This window comes from Nyctereutes procyonoides, unplaced genomic scaffold, assembly GCF_905146905.1.
Source record: "Nyctereutes procyonoides isolate TBG_1078 unplaced genomic scaffold, NYPRO_anot_genome, whole genome shotgun sequence".
Lineage (NCBI taxonomy): Eukaryota > Metazoa > Chordata > Mammalia > Carnivora > Canidae > Nyctereutes > Nyctereutes procyonoides.
Genome location: NW_026575040.1, coordinates 16371853 through 16396918, shown reverse-complemented (window position 1 = coordinate 16396918; position 25066 = coordinate 16371853). Strand labels below are relative to the sequence as shown.

The 25066-nt window shown below is 41.4% G+C and overlaps 1 protein-coding gene across 2 annotated transcripts in view; it reads right to left on the bottom strand.

The window, feature by feature from the left end:
• Nucleotides 1–25066, bottom strand: part of MYO1E (myosin IE) — a 201962-nt gene that overhangs the window by 83546 nt on the left and 93350 nt on the right. For both annotated transcript variants that reach the window (XM_055320041.1, XM_055320040.1), the window contains 2 exons: nucleotides 4151–4238; nucleotides 295–384 (listed from right to left, as the gene is read on the bottom strand). In XM_055320041.1, the coding sequence (XP_055176016.1) occupies nucleotides 295–384; nucleotides 4151–4238 (178 nt within the window). The remainder of the gene's footprint in view (nucleotides 1–294; nucleotides 385–4150; nucleotides 4239–25066) is intronic.

Here is a 25066-nt window from a genome sequence, read left to right as displayed (position 1 = left end):
TCCTCCAGGACAAAAGCTGACACTTTTATCGATTTTTATTTTCTCTAGTAAGGCAACTCAAGCTGTGAATTGTTTTCAAAAATTATCTTATATCCCAAGGCTCAAAAATAGCTTCAGTGAAAGGGCAAATTGAAGCCTGACTATTGAACTGCTATTGAAAATGAAGAAAAGATTGAAATGGCAGCCTCCTGATGATAGGTAAAACAGCTCACATTTCCTTGGGGATACCATACTTAACCCAGGAAAATTAACATCATTTCAGGTGACGGTCTGTGAAATGGGGAAGAGACTTACAAATCGGCTAGAGTTGTTGTTCCGGACGGTCTTGGCGTTCCCAAAGGCCTCCAGCAGTGGGTTGGACTGCAGGATGATGTCCTTGACGTGCTGTCACAGCAAACAGGCCAGAGGTTAGGACAGTGCAAGCATCAACCACTGACCATGAAGCCAAACTTTCCCTAAGGACCTGGTTTCTGAAGGCAAGGTCTCAAATCTCAAACCTGGGGTTTCTGCAAGATTTATGCTTTTCTCCCAATAGACCTAGACTGCTTGTGTGTTCGTGCCTTCCAGCTCCTCTGACTTGATGCATCATGCCCTGGAGCCAGGGTACCAGCAAAACAGGAGCTATATATGTTCCAGGACTGGGTGTCCAAGTTGGATGGTGTAGCTGTACCCCGCAGTCACAGGCATGCCAGGAGTCATAGCAGGAAGGAAAGATTTGAGGTAGGAAGGAGCATCTCATTGCCACATTGATCAGTTTTTACCAATCATCCCCACCCCTTTTTTTACCCAACTTCTCCACACCTGCCCTCTTCATTGCAAGGGAGAGGGAACTTCAGGGAAATTAAGTAGTTTTTCCTCCCTGACAAGGCTGTGGGCACATAGTCTTGTGCTTCCCAAACTTTCATGTTTGTTAATCACCAAGGGATCTTGTTTAAATGTAGATACAGATTCAGGAGGTCTGAGGCCGGGTCTGAGAGTCTGCATTCCTAATCAGCTCCCTGGTGCTACTGGTTTTGCCAGCATAGAGCCACATTTTGAGCAGCAAGGGCCAACACAGGATTGTATGGAACAATTCCTGGCCTACTAGGGAGGAAGAATTTGGTTTTCAAACAGCCCACTTCAGTGCCAGACTGAAAGTGTGCAAAACACTCTATGGGCAAGACAGCTCAACAGATAGGAGTTGATGTTGGAGAGGTCTTTCAACAAGTGAGTCATTCCCTGTAGTTCTAATTATTCACATGCTATGGTTAAACATGTTCCAGAAATAACAAGTCTTTGGTTTGTGCTCTTCAGCTACCGACTAATTTCAAGCCAAGAGCTCTGTATCATTGTCCTCATAGAAAAACAGGAAGAGAAAAGTCAACAATAAATGTCTGCAGTCTGGCCACTAGGTCGTGGTCTGTAGCAAACAGGACCAGGTTAAGGCACTAACTACTTATTAACTATGTAACAGCCGAAGTGTTCCTTCGGCACCCTCCTGAACATTCAGAAGAGGAATGAGAACAGGAATTTCACTAACTGGGACAATAGCACCAAAGGCAAATTCTGGGTGGTCCCTCCATGGGGTCAAGTTCAAAGCTTAGAAATGGCTTCCAAGCTGCCTACCATCCTTTAAAAACTCATGGATTTATACAAACAAGGTTTGCTTTGTAAAATTAATTTTGACTTTGTGGCTCTTCATCAATCCTTTATATCTGTTGTTTGACACCATTTATCAACACTCAGCTTCTCAGAGGGGAAGAACAAAAGAAAGGTTCTTCTTGTCTCTTCCTTTCTTTAATTATTGACTGTTAAGCTGAGAATCCTTATGCATGTATCCATCATCTGTCCATCCATCCATCAACTATCAAGATGTCCAACAGAATTTTGTGGCACATGATCAGCATTTGGGCAAAGGATAAAAAACAAATTAAGGCAAAGGTGCAGCCCACCCATAAAACAGTATTCTGAATTTGTCTTCATGTCAATCTTCTAGGGATAGGGCAGGATCACATGAATAGAGACAATCAAGTGGCACCACACCAACCTAAGTTCTTGAATCATCCCCACTGTCCAATACCAAAGCCATGAGCCACATGTTGCATTGAGTTTCAAGAAGGCTAGTCCCAATTGAGACGTACTATTAAGTGTAGATTACACACTGGGTTTCAAAGACTTAATATCAAAAAAGAATGTAAAATATCTCATTAGCTTTTTGATATTGATAACATTCTCAAATAATCATGTCTGGGATATGTTGAATTAAATGTATTTTTAAAATTAATTTCACCTGCTTCTTTTCACCTTTTTAAAAATGTAGCCACTTGAAAATGTTAAATTATGTATGTGACTAATGCCGTCTTTCCACTGGACAGTGCTACTTGAGATCCTCCTTTCATTCAGTGAAAGAGACCATTCTCAGACCCTTTCACTGTGAAAAGAGTTCTGGATGCTGCCTGAAGTCTTCTGACCCATCAGGACATAACAGAACACCATTTAATTAGCAGCCAGAACATGGTGAAGAGAATTTGGATGTATCTTTTTAAAGTCAACACAGGACTTGCAGTAGTGACATCACTTATTCAATGATTTGGATTAAAAAATTCATCTTTATGGTGAAATCTACCTGAGAGCGTGAGTTCCAGTAAGAAACTGTTCCCAGGAGTCTGTGCCAGAAATGAGCCCTATGTGTTTGGGTGGCCCCCTATGGACCCTTGCCCATCTTCGCCATCATCCATTGCTCTTCAGGAGGGGGCTTCCCCCATTCCTGCTGATGCCAATTCTGCTACCACGACAGGTAAACTAAAGACAGATGAAGCTGTAGCTACCATTCTCCATGCTGCACTCTCAAACGTGCTGCTTCTTGGTCCATATATTTTTCCCCCTTTTCATCTCTCCTGTGTCCTCATTTCTCTGGATGTTCCTGCTTTCCTAATGTTACCCTCTAATGTTTCCTTCTTCTTTCTCTCCCCTACTCTCCCCCACTCTATTTTAAGATTTTTGTAAATGTCTTGAATTGGAAATGCAGTCACATAGGTCAAAAGAGAAAAGTTTCGGGCAGCCTGGGAGGCTCAGTGGTTTAGTGCCGCCTTCAGCCCAGGGCATGATCCTGGAGACCCGGGATCGAGTACCCACATTGGGCTCCCTGCATGGAGCCTGCTTCTCCCTCTGCCTGTGTCTCTGCCTCTCTCTCTCTCTCTCTCTCTCTCTGTGTGTCTCTCATGAATAAATAAATAAAATCTTTAAAAATATATATAAAAGTTTCAAAAGGTTATAGAGGAAAATGTACCCTTCCCCTCAGTCTCCTAGTTTCCACCCCTGAAGAACCTATCATCAGTTTCTTATAAATCCTTCCAGAGGTATGTTATACCTATCCAAACAAACACGGATATACCTTCTCTTATTCTCCTCAAATGGCAACACATTATGCACAATGTTCTGAACCTTGCTTTTTTGCAATTCATCATTATCTTGGAGATCATTCTCAAAAATGAAGCTTCATTTTTACGGCTAATATGCTATTCTATTATGAACCATAATTGTATCATCAATCTCCGATTGATGAACATTCAAGTGGTTTCCGGTCTTTTACGTTTCTAAAGAATGCCATATTAGATAACTGTTTCATTTTGCATACATTTCAGCACATCTAAAGGATACATTTTCTTAAGCAGAATTAATGAATCAAAAGGCACATCTACATCATAGAGTTGATAAATTCTGCTGAAGTGTCCTCCATAAAAGTATACTGATTCATGCTCCTACTAGTAATGTATGAGAGGAGCTATGTTCCTATGTTTTTACCAACAGTGTTTGAAACACTACAAAATTTTTGCCATTCTGACGTTAAGAAATACTTTTTTGGTGAGGTTTTAATTTGCATCGCCCTTATTATCATGAGGGTGAGCATATTTTCATGTTTTATAAGTTGGCCCTCATACCCTTTATTTATTTCCTTTTCAGATTATTGATCTTTTTTATTGATTTGTAGGAGCTCATTATATACTTGGTATCTCCATCTCATGCTATTTCTTTGCATATTTCAAGCTTCTCAGTTATAGAACCAATGTCTTTTCTGTGGGAAAAAAATTCTTTTTTTTAAAACAGCAAATGGAGGTTTTTACCTCTCACATAATACAGAGCCTCAAAATGGGCCGTATCACTAACTCACCTGGACTTTGGGACCCCCTCCAGATACTCTAGAGATGTAACTCATGATGTATTTGGCAGCCACTGTCTTTCCAGCACCACTTTCACCACTAAGAAAAGAAAGACAAAAATACCCACCCATGAAGTGGATTACAACCAGTTCCCTCCCCAACAAGACAAACATACAAACAAACAAACAAACAAAAACCAAAAAGAAAGTTAGCAGAAAGGAATTCAGCAATAAATGCAAAACACCAGTTGAGAAAGACAAATCATGGGATCCCTGGGTGGCGCAGCGGTTTGGCGCCTGCCTTTGGCCCAGGGCGCGATCCTGGAGACCCAGGATCGAATCCCACGTCAGCCTCCCTATATGGAGCCTGCTTCTCCCTCTGTCTGTGTCTCTGCCTGCCTCTCTCTCTGTGTGTGACTATCATGATTAAATAAATAAAAATCTTTAAAAAAAAAAAAAAGAAAGACAAATCATGGCAAGATGAGGTCACCTCCTGGACTTGTATGAGCAATGTCAACATGGGTTGTGGACCAAGGTCTTGGTCACGATAATGTCCAGAATAGACAATTAGTCATTCTAAATGCCCAATAATAGAGAACATGATTAGGAACAATATGGGATATCAGAAGGATGGAATATTATACAGAAATGACAACTGATGGGAAGATTATAAACTCAGGGGAAAAGCATATGAAATAATGTTAAGTGAAATAAACCAGATAAAATTATATATGAAAATATGGTTATAAAACGTAAAGAAAAAATACATTAAAAAAAAAAAAAACCAGACTAGAACTACCACAAAATACTAGCAGAGGTTCTGGTGAAGACAAAAATAACATGGAAGACTCCCTTCGGTTCATTATTTCCCAAACTTTAAGTAATGCGTGTATTACTTCTGTAATTAAAAAAAAAAAAAAAAAAGGAAAACGTAGGCACTCTCAGGTTTCAAACTGTGTGCCTTGAACTGATGCAAGCAACTTTATTTTAGAAGTTCTAAAATTAAATGATGAGGCAATATTAATCACATCCTGCATAACAAAGACTACCTTCCGTTTTAATGGCCTTACTACATGGGGAAACCCTTTTGTTAACAGTGTATAGTCTGCTCTTCAAAATACCCATTCTTCCTTCAAAATCCCCTTGAATTGATGATGACCTCAACTCACAACATGCCTAAGTCAGTCAGATTTCTCAGCTCTCTATTGGTTGTCTTTGTCATTCAACAAAATAGGAAGCGTCTGCATAGGGTACATCCAGGCCAGATGACCCCTTACCTTCAAAAGGAAACTGAAATAAATTTGGAAATAATTTGATATTTTGAAACAAAACAAATACAAAAAGGAATGATGTAGCCATCAGAACAAAACTCAGAACTCGGTTGGATTTCCTTGACGTAATACATGTTTAATTAGGGAGATCAGAGGGAAGAATAAAGGAATGACCCTCTTTGCAACTGACTCATTCGCCATCCCAGTACTCAGAGCTCCCCACTTCCAGCTCACATAACTAGGGAGACTAAACTGAAATTCCATAAGATGCGGTGGCAAGAAGAAAATCAGCAAGTCTGGGATGAAAATATCACACTATTTTTAGAGGACATGATTACTGGCAGGAACAAGCTGGTATAGTAAATATTTCAGCTCCATGAGGAAATGATCTGTTTAAATAGTCCAGGTAATCAAATGATTTATATACAAGATCCAAGGTCAAAACATGCACTCTTGCTCATTTGAAGCACAGGTTTTGTCAACAAATGAAAGTCCATTTTATGTTGCAAATAATGTGAACATTCAAGAATATTGTAAAGTCTAAAAGTGCAAAGGTACAACCACCCAATCTAAATCACAAGGACCTTTAAAGTAATTAGAAAACTATGGGGCAACATTCATAAAGACTGCAGCTAAGGCTAATGGCAACATAAGCATAAGACAATGTACCTATAATGTGATCACAACTATGTAAAAGTAATGTATGGACAAGAATAGAAGTGGAACAAAGAAAAATATTTTTTGACTTGGGGCGCCTGGGTCTCTAAGTCAGTTGAGTATCTAATTCCTGACTTTGGCTCAGGTCATGATCTCGGGTCATGGGATCGATCCCCGCATTGGGCTGCATGGTGATCATGAGTCTGCTTGAGATTCTCTGTCTCCCTCTTCCCCTCCACCCATGCTTGTGCATGTGCTCTCTCTCACAAATAAAAAAATAAATAAATATTTTTTAAAAAGAAATATTCCTGATTTATTGAAGGGCTGGTATATAAATGATTCTTTTTTTCTTTTGATGTAGTATCTCTTAATGCTTAAATTTTTGAAACAGGTAATTATCTATATATTTTAGATTTTTAAAAATAGCATTTCTAGAAAACGTGAAACCACACATCATAGTGATAATCAACACTGATCAATTTCTTTAGATTATTCTTCAACTTCCTTTATCAGGATGAGTAAACATATTTTCATGTTCAGAATTTCTTGGAGCAAGCTGTGTGTGTGTGTGTGTGTGTGTGAGAGAGAGAGAGAGAGAGAGAGAGAGAGAGAGAGAGAGAGAGAAGCAACAAATCCCACTAGAATTATAAAATAAACGTATAACAATACCCCACTGTGTCTTTGGTTAATAGTGTGATCAGACATGAACTATTTTATCTCTTTTGTTGGAAGTGAAAGAACAGAAGAATAATGGAACATAATTCATTTTATGTATTAAAATAAGTATGCCAGGTCTAATAATAGAACATTGACATTCTAGTAATTGTGGTGTTTTTCAGAAGCTTTAAAATAATTAGTTCTGACTGAACATTGACTGGAAGTTTCATTTCTTGGTCTCCATTTACAAACACTTAAAAAAAGTTCTATTGATCCAGAGGCTGGTAATTTGCTCAGAATATGGTACAATAATGGACTGTTACATAATTATTTGAAGCTTACAGTATATACAACCATAACTATACTGGCCCTTTTGGGATGGGAAAATATCTTTTCTTCCTCTGGACTAAAACACAAGTCAAAAGAATGTGAAGGTATCAAACATTATACAGCACACCCAAAATTATTTGCTTTGCATCTCACAGCAGTTAGGGAATTTGCTTTGCTTATCGTTATAGGTAGTCTTTCTTAATTCAGTTGCTTTCACTTAACTTCTTTTTTCTTTTTTAATTTTATTTATTCATAAGAGAGAGAGAGAGAGAATGAGAGAGAGAGAGAGAGAGAGAGAGAGAGAGAGAGGCAGAGGGAGAAGCAGGCTCCATGCAGGGAGCCTGATATGGGATTCGATCCTGGGACTCCAGGATCACGCCATGAGCTGAAGGCAGGCGCTCAATTGCTGAGCTACCTAGGTGCCCCGCCTTCACTTAACTTGTAACGTGGAAAAAACCCCAACAAAACCCTCTAGAAATATATGTGCTTTTAATTAGAAAAATGCCCCATTGGTCCCTAAATCCAGCATCCTACCAGAATCCTCAAGGTACTTTTAAAATGCTCATGTTTGGGCTCTTTTCTGACCTGCCTCCAATCCCAGTCTCCAAGGACAGGACCTAGAAATAAGATTTTTAACATCCCAGCTTATATAACTGGCTGGGAACCAGTCAAGCAAATTTTTATTTTTTTAGATTTTATTTATTTATTCATGAGAGACACATAGAGAGAAAGAGAGAGGCAGAGACACAGGCAGAGGGAGAAGCAGGCTCCATGCAGGGAGCCCGATGTGAGACTCCATCCCGGGACCCCAGGACCAAGCCCTGGGCCGAAGGCAGGCACTAAACCGCTGAGCCACCCAGGGATCCCCCCAAGCCAAGCAAATTTAAAACAAAATTAAGACAGACTTCATAGGAAATATCAATTCAAATAAGAAATAATGTTCTGTGTACATTAACTACAGAAATGGAAACATATGCTAAAATTTCAAAGAAATAGAAAGAATGTTCTGGGGGTAAAAGCTATTTACAATGGTATATTAATAATTGGATTCAAGAACCATAATTGCTTTTATAGGTCTGGAAGTTATTCCTCACTTAAAAGTCAATAGTGTTTTCAATTCACTTCAACCCTACTCTAGCAAACGTAAAAACATTTCCATCATATTTTTTTGGGCGGATTTTCCATAGAATAAGGAGATTCAATCATTTCTACTGCTCGAAGATTCAACAATCTACTCTCTCCCCACCCCTAGTCACAAAATATCTGTAACAGTTCTTTTTTATTTTTTAATCTTCTTAAAGATTTATTTATTTGAGAGAGCGTGCATACATGCATGTTAGTGCAAGCTAGGGGAGGGGGAGAGGGAGAGAAACTCAAGTAGATTCTGTGGTGGGCATGGACCCCTAGGCAGGGTTCAATCCCAGGACCGAGATCATGACCTGAGCTAAAACCAAGAGTCGGATGCCCAGCTGACTGAGCCACACAGCTGCCCCTAACAGCTCTTACTATAGTAACAATTGTTCCCTTATAACTGATGAAGTTAATGTGATTGAAATGTTGCTTTTCCAACTTTAGATTTGTTTGCACTTTACAAAGGATAAACACTTAAAACAAATATTGTTGTGTGTTTGTTTACTCTACATGTGCTGTGTAGGCCCCTCCACATGCCAAGCTCGGGCTGGAGGATGGAATGAGACGTGGCTCCTGCCCTGAAGGAGCTCACTGCCTGCTGGGGATGATGAGTCACACATGCTATAATAAAACTGTATAGATGGGGTATGGTTTTAGGGACTCCTGGGGGGCATGTATACCTGATTGGAGTGTGTGTAAAGAAAAGATCCTTAAAGGAAGTCACAACTATTTCAAGTTCCAACAAGACAAGTAAAGTTAGCCAGGTGAGGTGTGTGTGTCCCTGTGCAGACAGACCAAGGGTAAAGGGTAAAGCCTAAGTCCTAGCTGGAGACAAAAATCCTATTGGGTGCAACTGAAAGGAATTACCAGCAGTCAAAAAGGAGCTGGAAGGATAAGGAGGGGGGCTGGAAGGGGATGAAAAGTCCATGACAATACCTTGGGTATCAGTTTTGAGCAAGGACCAAACGCTCTGGTCAGCAGCAATAAGTGTCCTACATTTTATACAGATCAGACTCCAGTCCTTTCCGCATCATATTCATGAACTTTGCCTTTACATCTCCTCTAATGACAAGCTGATCTAGCATTTACCTAGTATTTTTCTCTAAATTGACTCAATTTACTTAAAATTAATTTTTTTACTTAAAATTATTTTTAAAAAGAGCATCTATATGACTACTATAAATAGAAAACCACTATCGCTTATCCCAAATTAGCAACCTTAAATACAACAAAAAATAGTTATTTGTGAAAATAATTAAAATTTCTACCAACACAGAATAGACAGATAAACTGTGACATATTCAAAAGTGGAATACTTTTCTGGGGTGGGGGGGGGAAGAATCATAGCTACTCAGTCCCAGTAAATTTCAATATTAATGTTGTGTGGGAGAAAAAAGCTAGCTGAAGAAAAATACATGAAACGCATATAGTAGGATTCCATTTACATCAAGTTCAACAGCACAAAAAAACAGTGAAGAGGTTGGTTAGAGAAGCAAATGCAAGTAGTAACACCATAAAGAAAAGGGAAGTATATATTCAAAATTCAGGACAATGGTTATTTCCCTGTGAATTGGGATGGAAAGGATGGATTGGAGAAAGGAGAGTCAATTCAGAGGATATTCGTTTTCTTTTCTTTTTTTTTAAGATTTATTTTTTAAAAAAATTTTATTCTTATTTATTAATGAGAGACACAGAGAGAGACCTGGGAAGAGGGAAAAACAGTCTCTCTGTGGGGAGCCTGATGCAGGAGTCAATCCCAGGACTACGGGATCACAGACTGAGCCTAAGGCAGATGCTCAACCTCTGAGCCACCCAGGTATTCCTAAGATTTTAAAGAATGTCTACATCCAATGTATAGCTTGAACTCACAACCCCGAGATCAAGAGTCATATATGCTCCACCAACTGAGCCAATTAGGCAGGCCTCAGGGGGTGTTCTTTTAACTTAAAAGTGAAGTGGTGGGTGATATTTTTGGGTCATTACTCTTTAATGTACTTGTGTTTTATAGAAATAATTTTAATGTCCTCATTAACTAACATGAACCACTCTGGAAGTAGTTGAATTCTAGTTGGCCTGCCAAAAGCCTTGAGCCTGAAGCCCACTCATTTTAACAAAGAGATCAGCAAGAGGTTTTAAAACATACCAGCACAAAAACAGACTTACTCTCTGATAGAAGCGGGACATTGAAATAAAACTAAACATGGAACCATCCTCTGTGCATACTTTAATATTATGTACACCCTACATAGGTGGAAAGTGTTGCAGTCATCAATGGGAAGCACGTGTGGAACATGGACACCATGTCGGAAGGAGACAGCCAGGTTAAAAGAGAGTGCAGGATCCTGGTAAAGGGGATGAAGGCCTCCATTAGGGCTGTGCTGGTGGTAAAATGTGTAAGAGGGTAAACTCTTGCCCTATTAGGAAGTATAATTGGTAGAACTTGGCAAGGGATGGGTCTTGACAGAAGATGGATAAGAAGGAATCAAGAATGGCACTCTGGAATTCTATCAAACGTTTAAAGAAGAAATCATACCTATTCTACTAAAGCTGTTTGGAAAGATAGAAAGAGATGGAGTACTTCCAAATTCATTCTATGAGGCCAGCATCACCTTAATTCCAAAACCAGACAAAGACCCCACCAAAAAGGAGAATTACAGAGCAATATCCCTGATGAACATGGATGCAAAAATTCTCAACAAGATACTAGCCAATAGGATCCAACAACACATTAAGAAAATTATTCACCATGACCAAGTAGGATTTATCCCCGGGACACAAGGCTGGTTCAACACTCGTAAAACAATCAATGTGATTCATCATATCAGCAAGAGAAAAACCAAGAACCATATGATCCTCTCATTAGATGCAGAGAAAGCATTTGACAAAATACAGCATCCATTCCTGATCAAAACTCTTCAGAGTGTAGGGATAGAGGGAACTTTCCTCGACATCTTAAAAGCCATCTACGAAAAGCCCACAGCAAATATCATTCTCAATGGGGAAGCACTGGGAGCCTTTCCCCTAAGATCAGGAACCAGACAGGGATGTCCACTCTCACCACTGCTATTCAACATAGTATTGGAAGTCCTAGCCTCAGCAATCAGACAACAAAAAGACATTAAAGGCATTCAAATTGGCAAAGAAGAAGTCAAACTCCCCCTCTTCACCGATGACATGATACTCTACATAGAAAACCCAAAAGCCTCCACCCCAAGATTGCTAGAACTCATACAGCAATTTGGTAGCGTGGCAGGATACAAAATCAATGCCCAGAAATCAATGGCATTCCTATACACTAACAATGAGACTGAAGAAAGAGAAATTAAGGAGTCAATCCCATTTACAATTGCACCCCAAAACATAAGATATCTAGGAATAAACCTAACCAAAGAGGTAAAGGATCTATACCCTAAAAACTATAGAACACTTCTGAAAGAAATTGAGGAAGACACAAAGAGATGGAAAAATATTCCATGCTCATGGATTGGCAGAATTAATATTGTGAAAATGTCAATGCTACCCAGGGCAATTTACACGTTCAATGCAATCCCTATCAAAATACGATGGACTTTCTTCAGAGACTTAGAACAAATTATTTTAAGATTTGTGTGGAATCAGAAAAGACCCCGAATAGCCAGGGGAATTTTAAAAAGGAAAACCATATCTGGGGGCATCACAATGCCAGATTTCAGGTTGTACTACAAAGCTGTGGTCATCAAGACAGTGTGGTACTGGCACAAAAACAGACACATAGACCAATGGAACAGAATAGAGAACCCAGAAATGGACCCTGAACTTTATGGTCAACTAATATTCGACAAAGGAGGAAAGACGATCCACTGGAAGAAAGACAGTCTCTTCAATAAATGGTGCTGGGAAAATTGGTCATCCACATGCAGAAGAATGAAACTAGACCACTCTCTTGCACCATACACAAAGATAAACTCAAAATGGATGAAAGATTTAAATGTGAGACAAGACTCCATCAAAATCCTAGAGGAGAACACAGGCAACACCCTTTTTGAACTTGGCCACAGTAACTTCTTGCAAGATACATCCACGAAAGCAAAAGAAACAAAAGCAAAAATGAACTATTGGGACTTCATCAAGATAAGAAGCTTTTGCACAGCAAAGGATACAGTCAACAAAACTCAAAGACAACCTACAGAATGGGAGAAGATATTTGCAAATAACATATCAGATAAAGGGCTAGTTTCCAAAATCTATAAAGAACTTATTAAACTTAACACCAAAGAAACAAACAATCCAATCATGAAATGGGCAAAAGACATGAAGAGAAATCTCACAGAGGAAGACATAGACATGGCCAACATGCACATGAGAAAATGCTCTGCATCACTTGCCATCAGGGAAATACAAATCAAAACCACAATGAGATACCACCTCACACCAGTGAGAATGGGGAAAATTAACAAGGCAGGAAACAACAAATGTTGGAGAGGATGCGGAGAAAAGGGAACCCTCTTACACTGTTGGTGGGAATGTGAACTGGTGCAGCCACTCTGGAAAACTGTGTGGAGGTTCCTCAAAGAATTAAAAATAGACCTGCCCTACGACCCAGCAATTGCACTGTTAGGGATTTACCCCGAAGATTCAGATGCAATGAAACGCCGGGGCACCTGCACCCCGATGTTTCTAGCAGCCATGTCCGCGATAGCCAAACTGTGGAAGGAGCCTCGGTGCCCATCGAAAGATGAATGGATAAAGAAGATGTGGTTTATGTATACAATGGAATATTACTCAGCCATTAGAAACAACAAATACCCACCATTTGCTTCAACGTGGATGGAACTGGAGGGTATTATGCTGAGTGAAGTAAGTCAATCGGAGAAGGACAAACAGTGTATGTTCTCACTCATTTGGGGAATATGAATAATAGTGAAGGGGAATATAAGGGAAGGGAGAAGAAATGTGTGGGAGATATCAGAAAGGGACACAGAACTTAAAGACTTCTAACTCTGGGAAATGAACTAGGGGTGGTGGAAGGGGAGGAGGGCGGGGGGTGGGGGTGAATGGGTGACGGGCACGGAGGGGGACACTTGACGGGATGAGCACTGGGTGTTATTCTGTATGTTGGTAAATTGAACACCAATAAAAATTAATTTATAAAAAAAAAAAAAAAGAACTTATTAAACTCAACACCAAAGAAACAAACAATCCAATCATGAAATGGGAAAAAGACATGAAGAGAAATCTCACAGAGGAAGACATAGACATGGCCAACATGCACATGAGAAAATGCTCTGCATCACTTGCCATCAGGGAAATACAAATCAAAACCACAATGAGATACCACCTCACACCAGTGAGAATGGGGAAAATTAACAAGGCAGGAAACAACAAATGTTGGAGAGGATGCGGAGAAAAGGGAACCCTCTTACACTGTTGGTGGGAATGTGAACTGGTGCAGCCACTCTGGAAAACTGTGTGGAGGTTCCTCAAAGAGTTAAAAATAGACCTGCCCTACGACCCAGCAATTGCACTGTTAGGGATTTACCCCAAAGATTCAGATGCAATGAAACGCCGGGACACCTGCACCCCGATGTTTCTAGCAGCCATGTCCACAATAGCCAAACTGTGGAAGGAGCTTCGGTGTCCATCGAAAGATGAATGGATAAAGAAGATGTGGTTTATGTATACGATGGAATATTACTCAGCCATTAGAAATGACAAATACCCACCATTTGCTTCAACGTGGATGGAACTGGAGGGTATTATGCTGAGTGAAGTAAGTCAATCGGAGAAGGACAAACAGTGTATGTTCTCATTCATTTGGGGAATATGAATAATAGTGAAGGGGAATATAAGGGAAGGGAGAAGAAATGTGTGGGAAATATCAGAAAGGGAGACAGAACATAAAGACTTCTAACTCTGGGAAATGAACTAGGTGTGGTAGAAGGGGAGGAGGGCGGGGGGTGGGGGTGAATGGGTGACGGGCACAGAGGGGGACACTTGACGGGATGAGCACTGGGTGTTATTCTGTATGTTGGTAAATTGAACACCAATAAAAATTAATTTATTAAAAAAAAAGAAAAAAAAAGAATGGCACCCTGGTTTGGGGCCTCAGGAACCAATGGATACTGTATCACTAACATAAGAGTTTACATAAGCTGCAGGGCAGGGTTGGGGATTATATCATGTGCTTGTAGGAGCCCAGAAACTAAGGATGCAAAGCAGGTGAAGGGCATTTGAGGGCCACCCAGGGGTGGGGGCCAGTGGGCATGGTGGGCCAGTCTCAGAGCCATCAGGAGGCTGAGGGGAGCACGGAGGTAATGAATGGAAGAGACGGCTGGTGATTGGGGGACTGATTAGATTGAGCACATATATTAGACTGAGTAATAAACAGACAAATACACTGAAAATAATGTGAAACAAGACTCTCATTGTCAGAGAAAGTATTAACAAATTTGAAAAGAAAAAAAGAACTCTGAGGGGTTGGATTGGTTTTAAGGCATCCATTTTAACTGTTAGAATGAAAGGTATCAGTACACATGCACACACAAACTGTTAGAAAGTGTGTGTGTGTGTGTGTGTGTGTGTGTGTGTGTGTGTGTGTAGTGTATATATATCTTATAAATAAATAAAAGGGACCAAGGCTTCTTGGAGAGATGGCCAATTACAGGGCTGGACCAGGGAAAATGCAACCTGAGCCTAGAACATGTAGCTGTGATAAAAGGTACAGTATCTGATGTGGGCATGTCAAGCGCACAAGAGCCAGTTTGAAAGGGCTCCCACTGATCAAGATAATGACAGTATTGGATTATGATCCTGCCATGAAAACAAGATAAATCAATAATAAGGGGGATGGGAAAACTTTTCCTTATAGTTGAATGCCACATAATGAATGTAGAAGAAGTGATGGAAATAGATCATCACCATTTGGCAACTGTCATTTAGGTGACTGATTTGGGCCAGAGTCATCAATGGATGCTATGGTGGGTGGAGGGTTGATGAGAAGCAGGATTGCTGCCATAATCTCAGAATATGCCCACAAAATGCTAACTAGCCCTAGAAGAAAACATAGTGAACTTAATCAGAAGAAACAGAGCAGACACGTACAGGCCCAACCAGCTAATCAAGAGCACAATGTTGTTTCTAAGGAAGTCCCACTTAGCCGGAATTACCCGAATCTGGTCGAAGGCATCACCAGAAAGACCCAGGCTGAGGTTGACCTCCTGAATTTAATGCCCAAAGTCTTTAAAACTCTAAAAAGCAGAAAATGCACACACTGGGTAAACCCCGCAATGTGTCCCCTGCAATCTGAGGAACTGTTCCAAAATGATGGAGTCTGAAGAGATGCGTATTCCTGGGAAGAACAGGGATGGTCAGCAGAGAGTTGAAAAGAGGAGTCTGAAGCACAGGTAAAGGTTCTGGATGAAAGTACCATGTGAGTAAGTGGGACTACCGAGAAGCAGCATGCCTGGATACAGGCCATACTGGGACCTCGGGGACTGTAGTGGCCATTACTGGTTCTTACCCAATCTACCACCTCTGCCTCCCCTTCCCTAACAATGTCCTGATATGGTTAAGGTGTCTTGCCTGGTGCACCAGACAGAGAGAAGCTGGTCCCAGGCTCAGCTGAGCCCACCTGCACCTGACCACCACCCTCAGGAACTCAAGAGTCCATATTAACAAAGCTACCCAACTAGACTGAAGGGAAGGGCTCAGGAGAGAGGCTCCTCTCTCCTTGTGGCTGTAAGGAAGTACATTACTCTGACTGCCACTGGTAGCCACTTGCAAGGAGAGCCAGAACAAATCTCAGAATGTCAGGACTGTGAAGCAGAGAGCTGGAAAGAACCTGGGTCCTTGATGACATCAATGGATGACTGAAACCAGCCCTGAGGGCTGCACAGCCTCTGCATGTTCTTTTATGGGGAATGATAAATTGTCTTAATTTCTCAGTCAGTTTGAATTAGATTTTCTGTTGCTGGAAGCTCAATGCGTGTCAAATGAAATGGGGACCACTGACATTTTGGGAGTGCTGAGGAGGATGCTCCCCATAGAGAACAAGCTGGCAAGGTTGGAGAGGCATGAGGAAAAGGATGGGGACAAATGTAGCATTCATGGGAGCCCAGGGAGCTGGAGGCCAACTGTGTCAACCTGGTGGGGAGCCTGAGAAGACAATGAAGTTCTGAAATATTCCTGCTGGGACTGATTCTCTCAAACCTTACTTTTTGATACAGGGACATAGTAGTATTGAATTTGACTATTTCAAAAGGTATAACCCAGGATTAAAAAAAAAAGAGCTAATTAAAAAAATTTTTTTTGCCTAATTTGAGAGTTCAAAAGATGAACATATTTGTGTCTGAGAAATAGTCCAGAAGATGAGAAATAACATCAATTCCAAAGGAGATTTGAAAGGAGCAAACTAGTGGATGTAATCATTGTAGCACTGGCCAGTGAGTGAGCAGCTAGCTAAGGCACGTCATGGACCGCTGTATAGGTTTCACATCTATCAGTCATTTGATCTCAGTGATAGCCCTGTAGGGTAGGGGCTCTTATCCCCAATTCTTTGATGAGAAATGCTACACAACTCCCTAAGGGGCACACTAGTGAGTGGCATTGCTAGGAAAGAAGCCTGACTCTATTGCTCCAGAATAGGGCATATATATTTAAAATCCTCATATGGGTTAGCCAGTCGATTAAAATCAACAGTGTTTCGCAAAATAACTCTATGAATAGCACGGTTCGTAGCATAATCAAACTTTTAACTACACCTGAGTCTTTACTGATAGACACCTCTTTAATTAAGGCTTCTGCCAAAAACATTTATTATCTCACACAAAGTGGAAACTAAAAAATAACAGCCTGCACCACTGTGATCACGTGACAATGTGCGATCAAGAAGGAGAGACACATCAAAGAAGATTCTGGACAGCCTTCTCCAAAGGAGATTCACATATTCCCTTCCTGGCAGTCCTAGAAGATCTGGGGGAAAAAAAAGAAGTCTGGGGTGAAACATCTCTGTTGCCCACCTGGGGGGATTCCAGGGCTGCAGAGAAAGGGGTGATCTGTTGGACTCTGTCATGACACTGAAAAATAAATCCTCAAATACATGCAATAGCTAAGCTTGTAACATACAAAATCAGACAGACATGTCGAAGCTGAGTAAATGATAAAAATTCATTCTTTAACATAATGAGGAAAGTGTGAACAACATAGAGAGTTCTTATTTCTTCCCCATCAATGAGTACAGTCAAGCAGACAAAATTTTCACCTAACAGTCTGCCAAGAAAATGGCCCCATGGCAACTCTCTCCTCAGCCCAGGCTGATGCAATAGGAAGAGCCCAATATTTAGTCTGAAGACCAAGTTTAAGCCCCAGTTCAACTATTCATTAGCTTAGAAATTCTTTTCAATATTATTAGCAGATATTTTATAGCACTCCTTAACAATTAAAAAATATTTTTGGGGTGCCTACATGGCTTACCCGGTTAAGCGGCTTGCCTTCGGCTTGGCTCAAGCCCAGTGTCAGGATCCCTGGTCAGCAGGGAATCTGCTTCTCTCTCTGTCTTTCTCTCCCTCTGCCCCTCCCACTCCCCTGCTTGGCCTTGGTCAAATAAAATCTTTTTTTTTTTAAACATTTTTATGTGTATTTTTTTATTTGGCTTTCCCTATGTTGCTTTAAGGCATTAATCCTCATTTTGTCGATGAAGTGACTGAGGCTTGCAGAGGTCACACACTTGATACAGAACCAAACAGAGTCCACCCTGTGACTCAACCCCCGAGGTCTTTCTTTCCACTACAGCACGTGACCGTGGGTGCTAACGGATCATCACCCAGATAACCTAACACCTGCTGGCTCAGCGCAACAGGGAGCAATGGAAAGAGTATAATAATAGAGCCAGGCAGCCGTGGCTGGGAGCACGGCTTTGCCACATTGCAAATGTGAGATGTTTAACACGGTTCCTTACCTTTGAGACTCCATTTCTTGAGGTGCAAAAAGTGGGGTAGTAACACCTAGTCTGCCAAGTTGTAAATGATATAAGTGAAAGATGGTGAGACTTAAAGCAAGTACTCAAAGAGCCACTACTCTGATTTTGGATACTATAGTAATTAGCTAGTGAATCAGCCTTCCTCAATAACATCCTTTGATGATAAAAGAATTTCTACAATCACACGGGCTGGAAGGTAAGAGCTGCAGCGAGCTTGGGGGAGAGGGCAGATTTGAGGTTGGCCCTCATGTAGACCCCAGTCAGGGGTGTGAGCTAGACAAGGCCTCCCAAAGCCAGGCCAGAAGGACAGGGAGCCTCAAAGGCCAATGCTGCTGAGATAAACAAGAAGTTGGGTGGACCAACAGAAACAGAAGCCTTCCAATGCTAATAAGAAAAGGTTCCTGAAATACATCAAAGACAGGAAGACAGCTTGAGAATCCAGGAGACACTTGATGGTGCAGATGCAGAAAGCAGAGATGGGACACAAGCCAAATATTGGAGGTGCTCTGATTTTTAAAAAATCTTTTCATCTTTAACCTTTACTATTCCAAATCTTAGGGCTTCCAAATCCAAATCGTCTTCTGAAGCAGATCATTCAGAAATCTTAGACCCAATAGTGACAAGTATCTCCTTTTCCTCTATGAAAATATTCATATTCAATCAGTCACCAAATGCTAGTGATATACCTTCAAAATATCTCTCATGTCTTTATTCCTAAAACAATATTCATTTGGCACGGATTTGGGATGCAACCCACCAAGACTTTACAAACTGGTGTTGGATACATTAAGGAAGGAATGCCCAGTCTTTAAGAAAACAACTCCATCAGAATATTTTAAGCAAAAATAAAATTAGGAACTGCACCAAATGCTCTGAAATTGACAACACATTTTTAAAACCAGCCAGGATGGCAAGAGCTGATGTGGGCCAAAAGTGATAGGAATTCACTTTTGTTGGCAGCAATAAAACTGCCACAGAAATGTTCTCCACGGCCCCATATGTCCCCACAGAGGTCAGCTGGCAAGGGCCCCAGAAACGGCTCTGGTCACACTGCCAAGATCTTGTCTGGTAATATAGAGCCAGCACAGAATACAAGAAAAACTTGCTGGTTCTCCTTCCCCTTTTACCACACCATTTACCTTTAACCACATGATTATTTTATTAAATAGATTGGCAATGATGTCTCAGAGAGATCCAAAGGTAACAACTATGTAATTCTATAACATGAGTCCAAATTCTGGATTTTGTAGCACAGAAGACAAATGAGCTGGGCAGATGTGGGTTGCTCATGTACTGGACTCACAGGTGTCTACTTGTGTCTCCAGGAGCTCACCATCGTCAGTGCTGCTAATGGGGCTAGAACGGTTGTGTTTATCTGTTGGCATTGTTCAGAGTCCACATTCAGGCTTACTGAATGTCACACATCAGATTCCTCTTTGCCTTTCCAGTTCAGGTCAGGCCCTCATAACCTCACCAGCTATCTGTATTCTCTCAAGATCCCATCTCTTTTCTACCAATAGACTTAGTTTTATGAACCAGCCTTTTGTCCATCATGTCCCTGCTCAGAGACCTACAAGACACTGCCAAGCCCACAGGTTTACCTCAGATCACGCAGCCTGTCATTCAAGGAGGGACCTGTTATCCAATCACAATTACCTCCCCCAAATCAACCGATCTGCCACTGATATACAAATGCTATGTGGAAATACAGAAATATAGAAACAGAAATGGAAGGTCCAGTGTTAGTCCACAAGGAATTTACAAGGACAATTTGTCAATAGAAACCCTTAACAACCACACAGACATCCTCCTCACTCCCCATCACACAGTGTGGGCTCCAGGGGCTCTCAAGCCATTCATGTTTTCTTCCTCCTACTCATCCAGTGGGGAAGGCTCAAATCAAGACCCGTGACACCTTTGCTGACTGTTTTCATCCAAAGTGATCGCCCCTTGACCTAAAGGCAAATAGCACTTATAGCTTATTTCAAGTGTTTCAGTTTCAAAAGTATCATTAAATAAACATTTATTGTGGAGATAAAAGAAAGCAAGAACCCTAACACATTTCTAGACAACAAAGAGTGAAAAACTACTTAAAATAAGCACATGCAAATTAAACAATACTACTACTATATCAGGTGCTACTGAAATTCAGGAAGTGGAAAGATCACTGGGTTGAGATTGATGAGAAAGGTTTGAGTGGGAGATGGGGAGAACAAATCAGTCAAGGACTTGGAGGCAAAAATGAACCTGACCCATCGGAGGGAAAAGGGTAGAGCCATTTGGTTAGAATAGCAGAAAACAGAGTGGGAGGTGTCCCAAACTAGGGACTTTGGTCTCTACTCAAGCAAGGGACTTTGGACCCTATGAGGCAATGGAGAACCACTGAAATATTTTAGCAGAAGTGAACACAGTTTAAATATATAATAGTTAAGAGCATTCATCTAGCGACTGTGTTTGGAAGAGAGAGTTGCTGAAGGAGTAAGCTTTAGGGTAAAATAAAAAGAACCATTATGAATTTGCAAAGTTGGAGATGCTGGTATGTCATATAAATGGGATTATTACAATGATAATTTGTGCCTCAGGCAGGAGTTGGTTAACTTTTCCTGTAAAGGCCTGGATATGGTCTCTGTCACTATTCAACTGTGCCATTGTAGCACAGAAACAGTCAAAGATAATAAGGACACAAATGGATGTAGCTTTGTTCCAGTGAAACTTCATTTACAAAAACATGCAATGGGCCTTAGTCTTTGGACCTGCAGGTTAGGAGAGAGGCCTACACTGGAGATACAGGCTCTCTCATTTCTCATGATTACAGTTCTTTCTCATGTCTTTACTTAATATGATAGTGTTAACACTCATTTGATAAAGAATGATCCCAACTTTTAGTTGAGAAGAACTCAAATAACTTAAATATGCCTCCTTACAAATTTCTTAAAAGAACATATCCATTGAAACTTTTTAAGATAGCTTCTTAAAGAGATATTAACCACGTACATCATAAAGAGATTTCCTAAATTCTGAAACGATTAACAAAATGAATATCTATTGTTTATTTAACATTTATTGGAATTATATTATTTCATATAGGTCAACTTTAAAATACACTGTTATTTTATTTTTATGTGCCAAATATGCATAATTTTTTATAGTACATGAGGATATCTTTGATAAATGCACACATTTAAAACTACATGGCTTGCAATGAATAAAGTATGGGGTGAAAAGCAGGGTTATCTGTAAAACCGACCCCTGCTGACTTCCTCTATAGACGAAGTCCTCTTTAACAGAATGCACCAAATGCACATCAATGCCAATCCATAATTCCCTCATTGGCGTCCAAGGCTAAATAAATATCAAGATAATGAAATGGCCCAGGTATAGCCATCTAGTGTATAGATAGATGCATCTTCACTTCTCAGAGAGAAATTGAAATTATTGTATTCATAAGGTTGTGTTCTTTTTTTTTAAGATTTTATATATTTATTCATGAGAGACACAGGTTTGGGGGCACAGAGAGACAGGCAGAGGGAGAAGCAGGCCCCATGCAGGGAGCCCGATGCGGGACTCGATCCCGGGACTCCAGGATCATACCCTGGGCCGAAGGCAGGTGCTAAACCACTGAGACACCTAGGGATCCCCATAAGGTTGTGTTCTTTCAGTAATTCTACCTGTCTGTCTTCTACTGATGACAAGGCATGATCATCAGCCACCTGGGTTGCAGAAGACATCATGGCCAACAACCTATAAGGGATTAGGTTAAAAGAAGCGCTATGTTTTGGGGTGGAGACTTTCACCATAGGATAACTAACCTTAGCTCATAGTATATGGTAGCTCTAACACCTCCCCTGAAGTGTGGGACATTTCAGGCACAAAGAGGTGTCACTTACAGTGGGGGGTAGAGAAAGTACATGGGGTTTAAAGTCAGTCAGGGCTAAGTTCAAATAGAGACTCTGCTATTTACTAGTTTGAGGATCTTAGAATTCTCTTACGCCTCCTTTTCTGGATGAAACCTTGGGAAACAATCATGCCAACAGCCAGAGCAGCTGTGAGGATAAGGCGAGACAACCCACACAGAGAGCGCCCAGCAGAGGGCAGGCACTCGGGAAGCGTACATTGCTGGCTCTAATGGTGCTTCAGGACAAGAGGTGACCAGGAATTAGGATTCAGGTTGCCTTCATCTTGCTTTTCAACTAGAAAAATTGGGGAGCTTGAAAAAAAAAAAGCCACTGATGCTCTGGACCTACCACCAGAAATCAGTTGGCCCAGAATCTCTAGATGCAGAGCCAAGATCTCTTTATAGCCCCTCAACTAATAAGACAATTTGAGAATTGGAAATCTTTTTTCCCTGGAAAGTTAAATGAGAGGATGCAAGGGCTGGGACGAAATTAGCATCCACAGCAGCCACTCTCCCAGCCTGTCTGCCAGTCTGCCGGTGGGCTGTTGGGGAAGACTCCGGGAATGCCTAAGGCAAATCCTGGGTGTTTACTCCTGACTAGGATTTACCCTGAAGGAAGGCCGGGGCTGGCAGGAGAGTGTAGGTTACTAAGAGGGGGTTGACTTATATGGGAGTGGGGACAGGAAGATAAACAGCAGAAATGATGGGGTTTCCTGAGGCAAATAGTCTACTGAGGAGTAGAGGAACAGCCTACCTCACTGTCTCCAGATAGAGGTAGGGGCCGTGATCTAATGACATGAGCCAATATGATCATCCCTCTGCTCTGAATTCGACTCTAAAATGGGACTCTGGCTCCCCTCAAATGATCCAGGGAAATAATTAACTGAACCATCCAGGGCCAAATCCTCCTTATAAAATCATGATATGGGGTACCTGGGTGGCTCAGTGGTTGAGCGTCTGCCTTTGACTTAGGTCATGTTCCCGGGGTCCTGGGATCGAGTCCCGCATCAGGCTCACTGCAAGGAGCCTTCTTCTCCCTCTGCCTCTCTCTCTTTCTCTGTGTCTCTCATGAATAAATAAATAAAATCTTAACAAAAATACAAAATAAAATCATGATATGAAGTCTAATTCACATATTTGTTGAGTGTTGTTGGCCAGACTCCATCTCTCTGAGCTGCACAACTCGAGCTATTTTGGCAAATCAAGTCTATGAACATTTGCAAAAATCAGGACCAAAGCTTTGAGGGAGACTGGTACTTGAGAAAGCAGCCTGTCTCCTTCCTTGAGCTCTTTCTTTTTAAATTCAACTGCTACACTGATTTCTAGTCCCAGACTAGTCAGCCGCCAATCTACCCTGTGCCCATATCCACCTCTTAGGAAAACGTCAGTCTGGGAGGAAACTGATAATACTGCCTCTGTGTGCTGCCATCAGCCCCTCTAAAGAGTGTGCATTTCATCATGGAGACCAAGTCACACCTGGGAAATTGGAAGCTGAAGGTCTAAAAGAACATGGGAAAGATTAGGTAGTTGTTCATTTTTACTTCCTAATGAAATGATTCTACAAACTCCCAGCTTTGGGATACCTGGGTGGCTCAGGGTGTGATCCCGGGGTCCTGGGATCCAGTCCCGCATCAGGCTCCCTCCCTGCAAGGAGTATGCTTCTCCCTCTGCCTGTGTCTCTGCCTCTCCCTGTGTGTCTCTTGTGAGTTTATTAATAAAATCTTTTTAAAAAATAAAAAAATAAAAACTCCCACCTTTACCACCTTTGACAGAAGCCCTTAATAGCAGGAGCAGGCTTCTCTTCCAGCCCCCAGGAAAATGGGTTTGTTTTCTGTTCCCAAAGGCAAGCAGCATTCCACTCAGCCCCGAGTTGAACAAGCGCCCAGCACTCCCAGTGTCAGTGGCTACAAACCCGGGTCTCTCTGGAAAAAAATTTCCCTGCTTTCCCTTCCCTCCAGCATTATTTGGAAGAAAGAGTTCCCAAACCCAGAAAGGCCTTGGAGGTCATCTATCTGGTCAATCAGTTGACCCATAAAGGAAGAAACTAAGGCCCAGACAAGTTTAGGTGTGTTGCCCAGGATCATGGGGCTGGTGAGAGTGAACCACAGCAGCTCAGAGAGAGCAAAACTACTTTTTCAAAGCAGATGAACCACAGCTCTTAGGTAGTCAAGGATTAACACAAAGAGAAGTCAGGCTTTAGCCTCCTGCCTCAGGAGGGAATCTCTAGGGCCCTTGAATATCCTGCCGGAGTAAAGTGCCTCTGTTTGCCTGGGGGCTTTGGGAACTGGACAGTGATTTATGATAAGGGCTTTAAAAAACTGTAAGTACTGACCCCTGGAGGAATTAGAAACTACAGGTATTAGCCCGGAACTTCATGAGGGTCTGGAGACCAAAGTGAGCTGTGCAGGCAGTACGTGACTGAGCCCAAATGAAAATTCTGGACAACAGGGGATCCCTGGGTGGCTCAGTGGTTTAGTGCCTGCCTTCAGCCCAGGGTGTGATCTTGGGGTCCTAGGATCAAGTCCCATGTCAGTCTCCCTGCATGGAGCCTGCTTCTCTCCCTCTGCCTGTGTCTCTGCCTCTCTCTCTGTCTCTCATAAATAAATAAATAAAATCTTAAAAAAAAAATTCTGGACAATGGGGTGCCTGGGTAGCTCAGTCGGTTTAGCGTTTGGTTTTGGCTTGAGTCATGATCCCAGGACTCTGGGATCAAGCCCCACTTCGGGCTCCCTGTTCAGTGGGAAGTCTGTCTCTCCCTCTGCCTCTTCCCCTGCTTGTGCCTGTCCCTCTGCCTCTTTCCCTGCTTGTGCTTCTTCTCTGTGTGTGTGTGTGTCAAATAAATACATAAAAATCTTTAAAAAATAAAAAATAAATAAAATTCTGAACAACAAAGGTTTGGTTGGCAATGCTACTAACAACTCACACATCATAAAGGAGGTAACGCCATCTATGACTCCAGGGGTGGGGGACAACCAGAAGCTTCACATTTGGATCCCTCCCACACCTCACACCTTCTTTTTTTTTTTTAATTT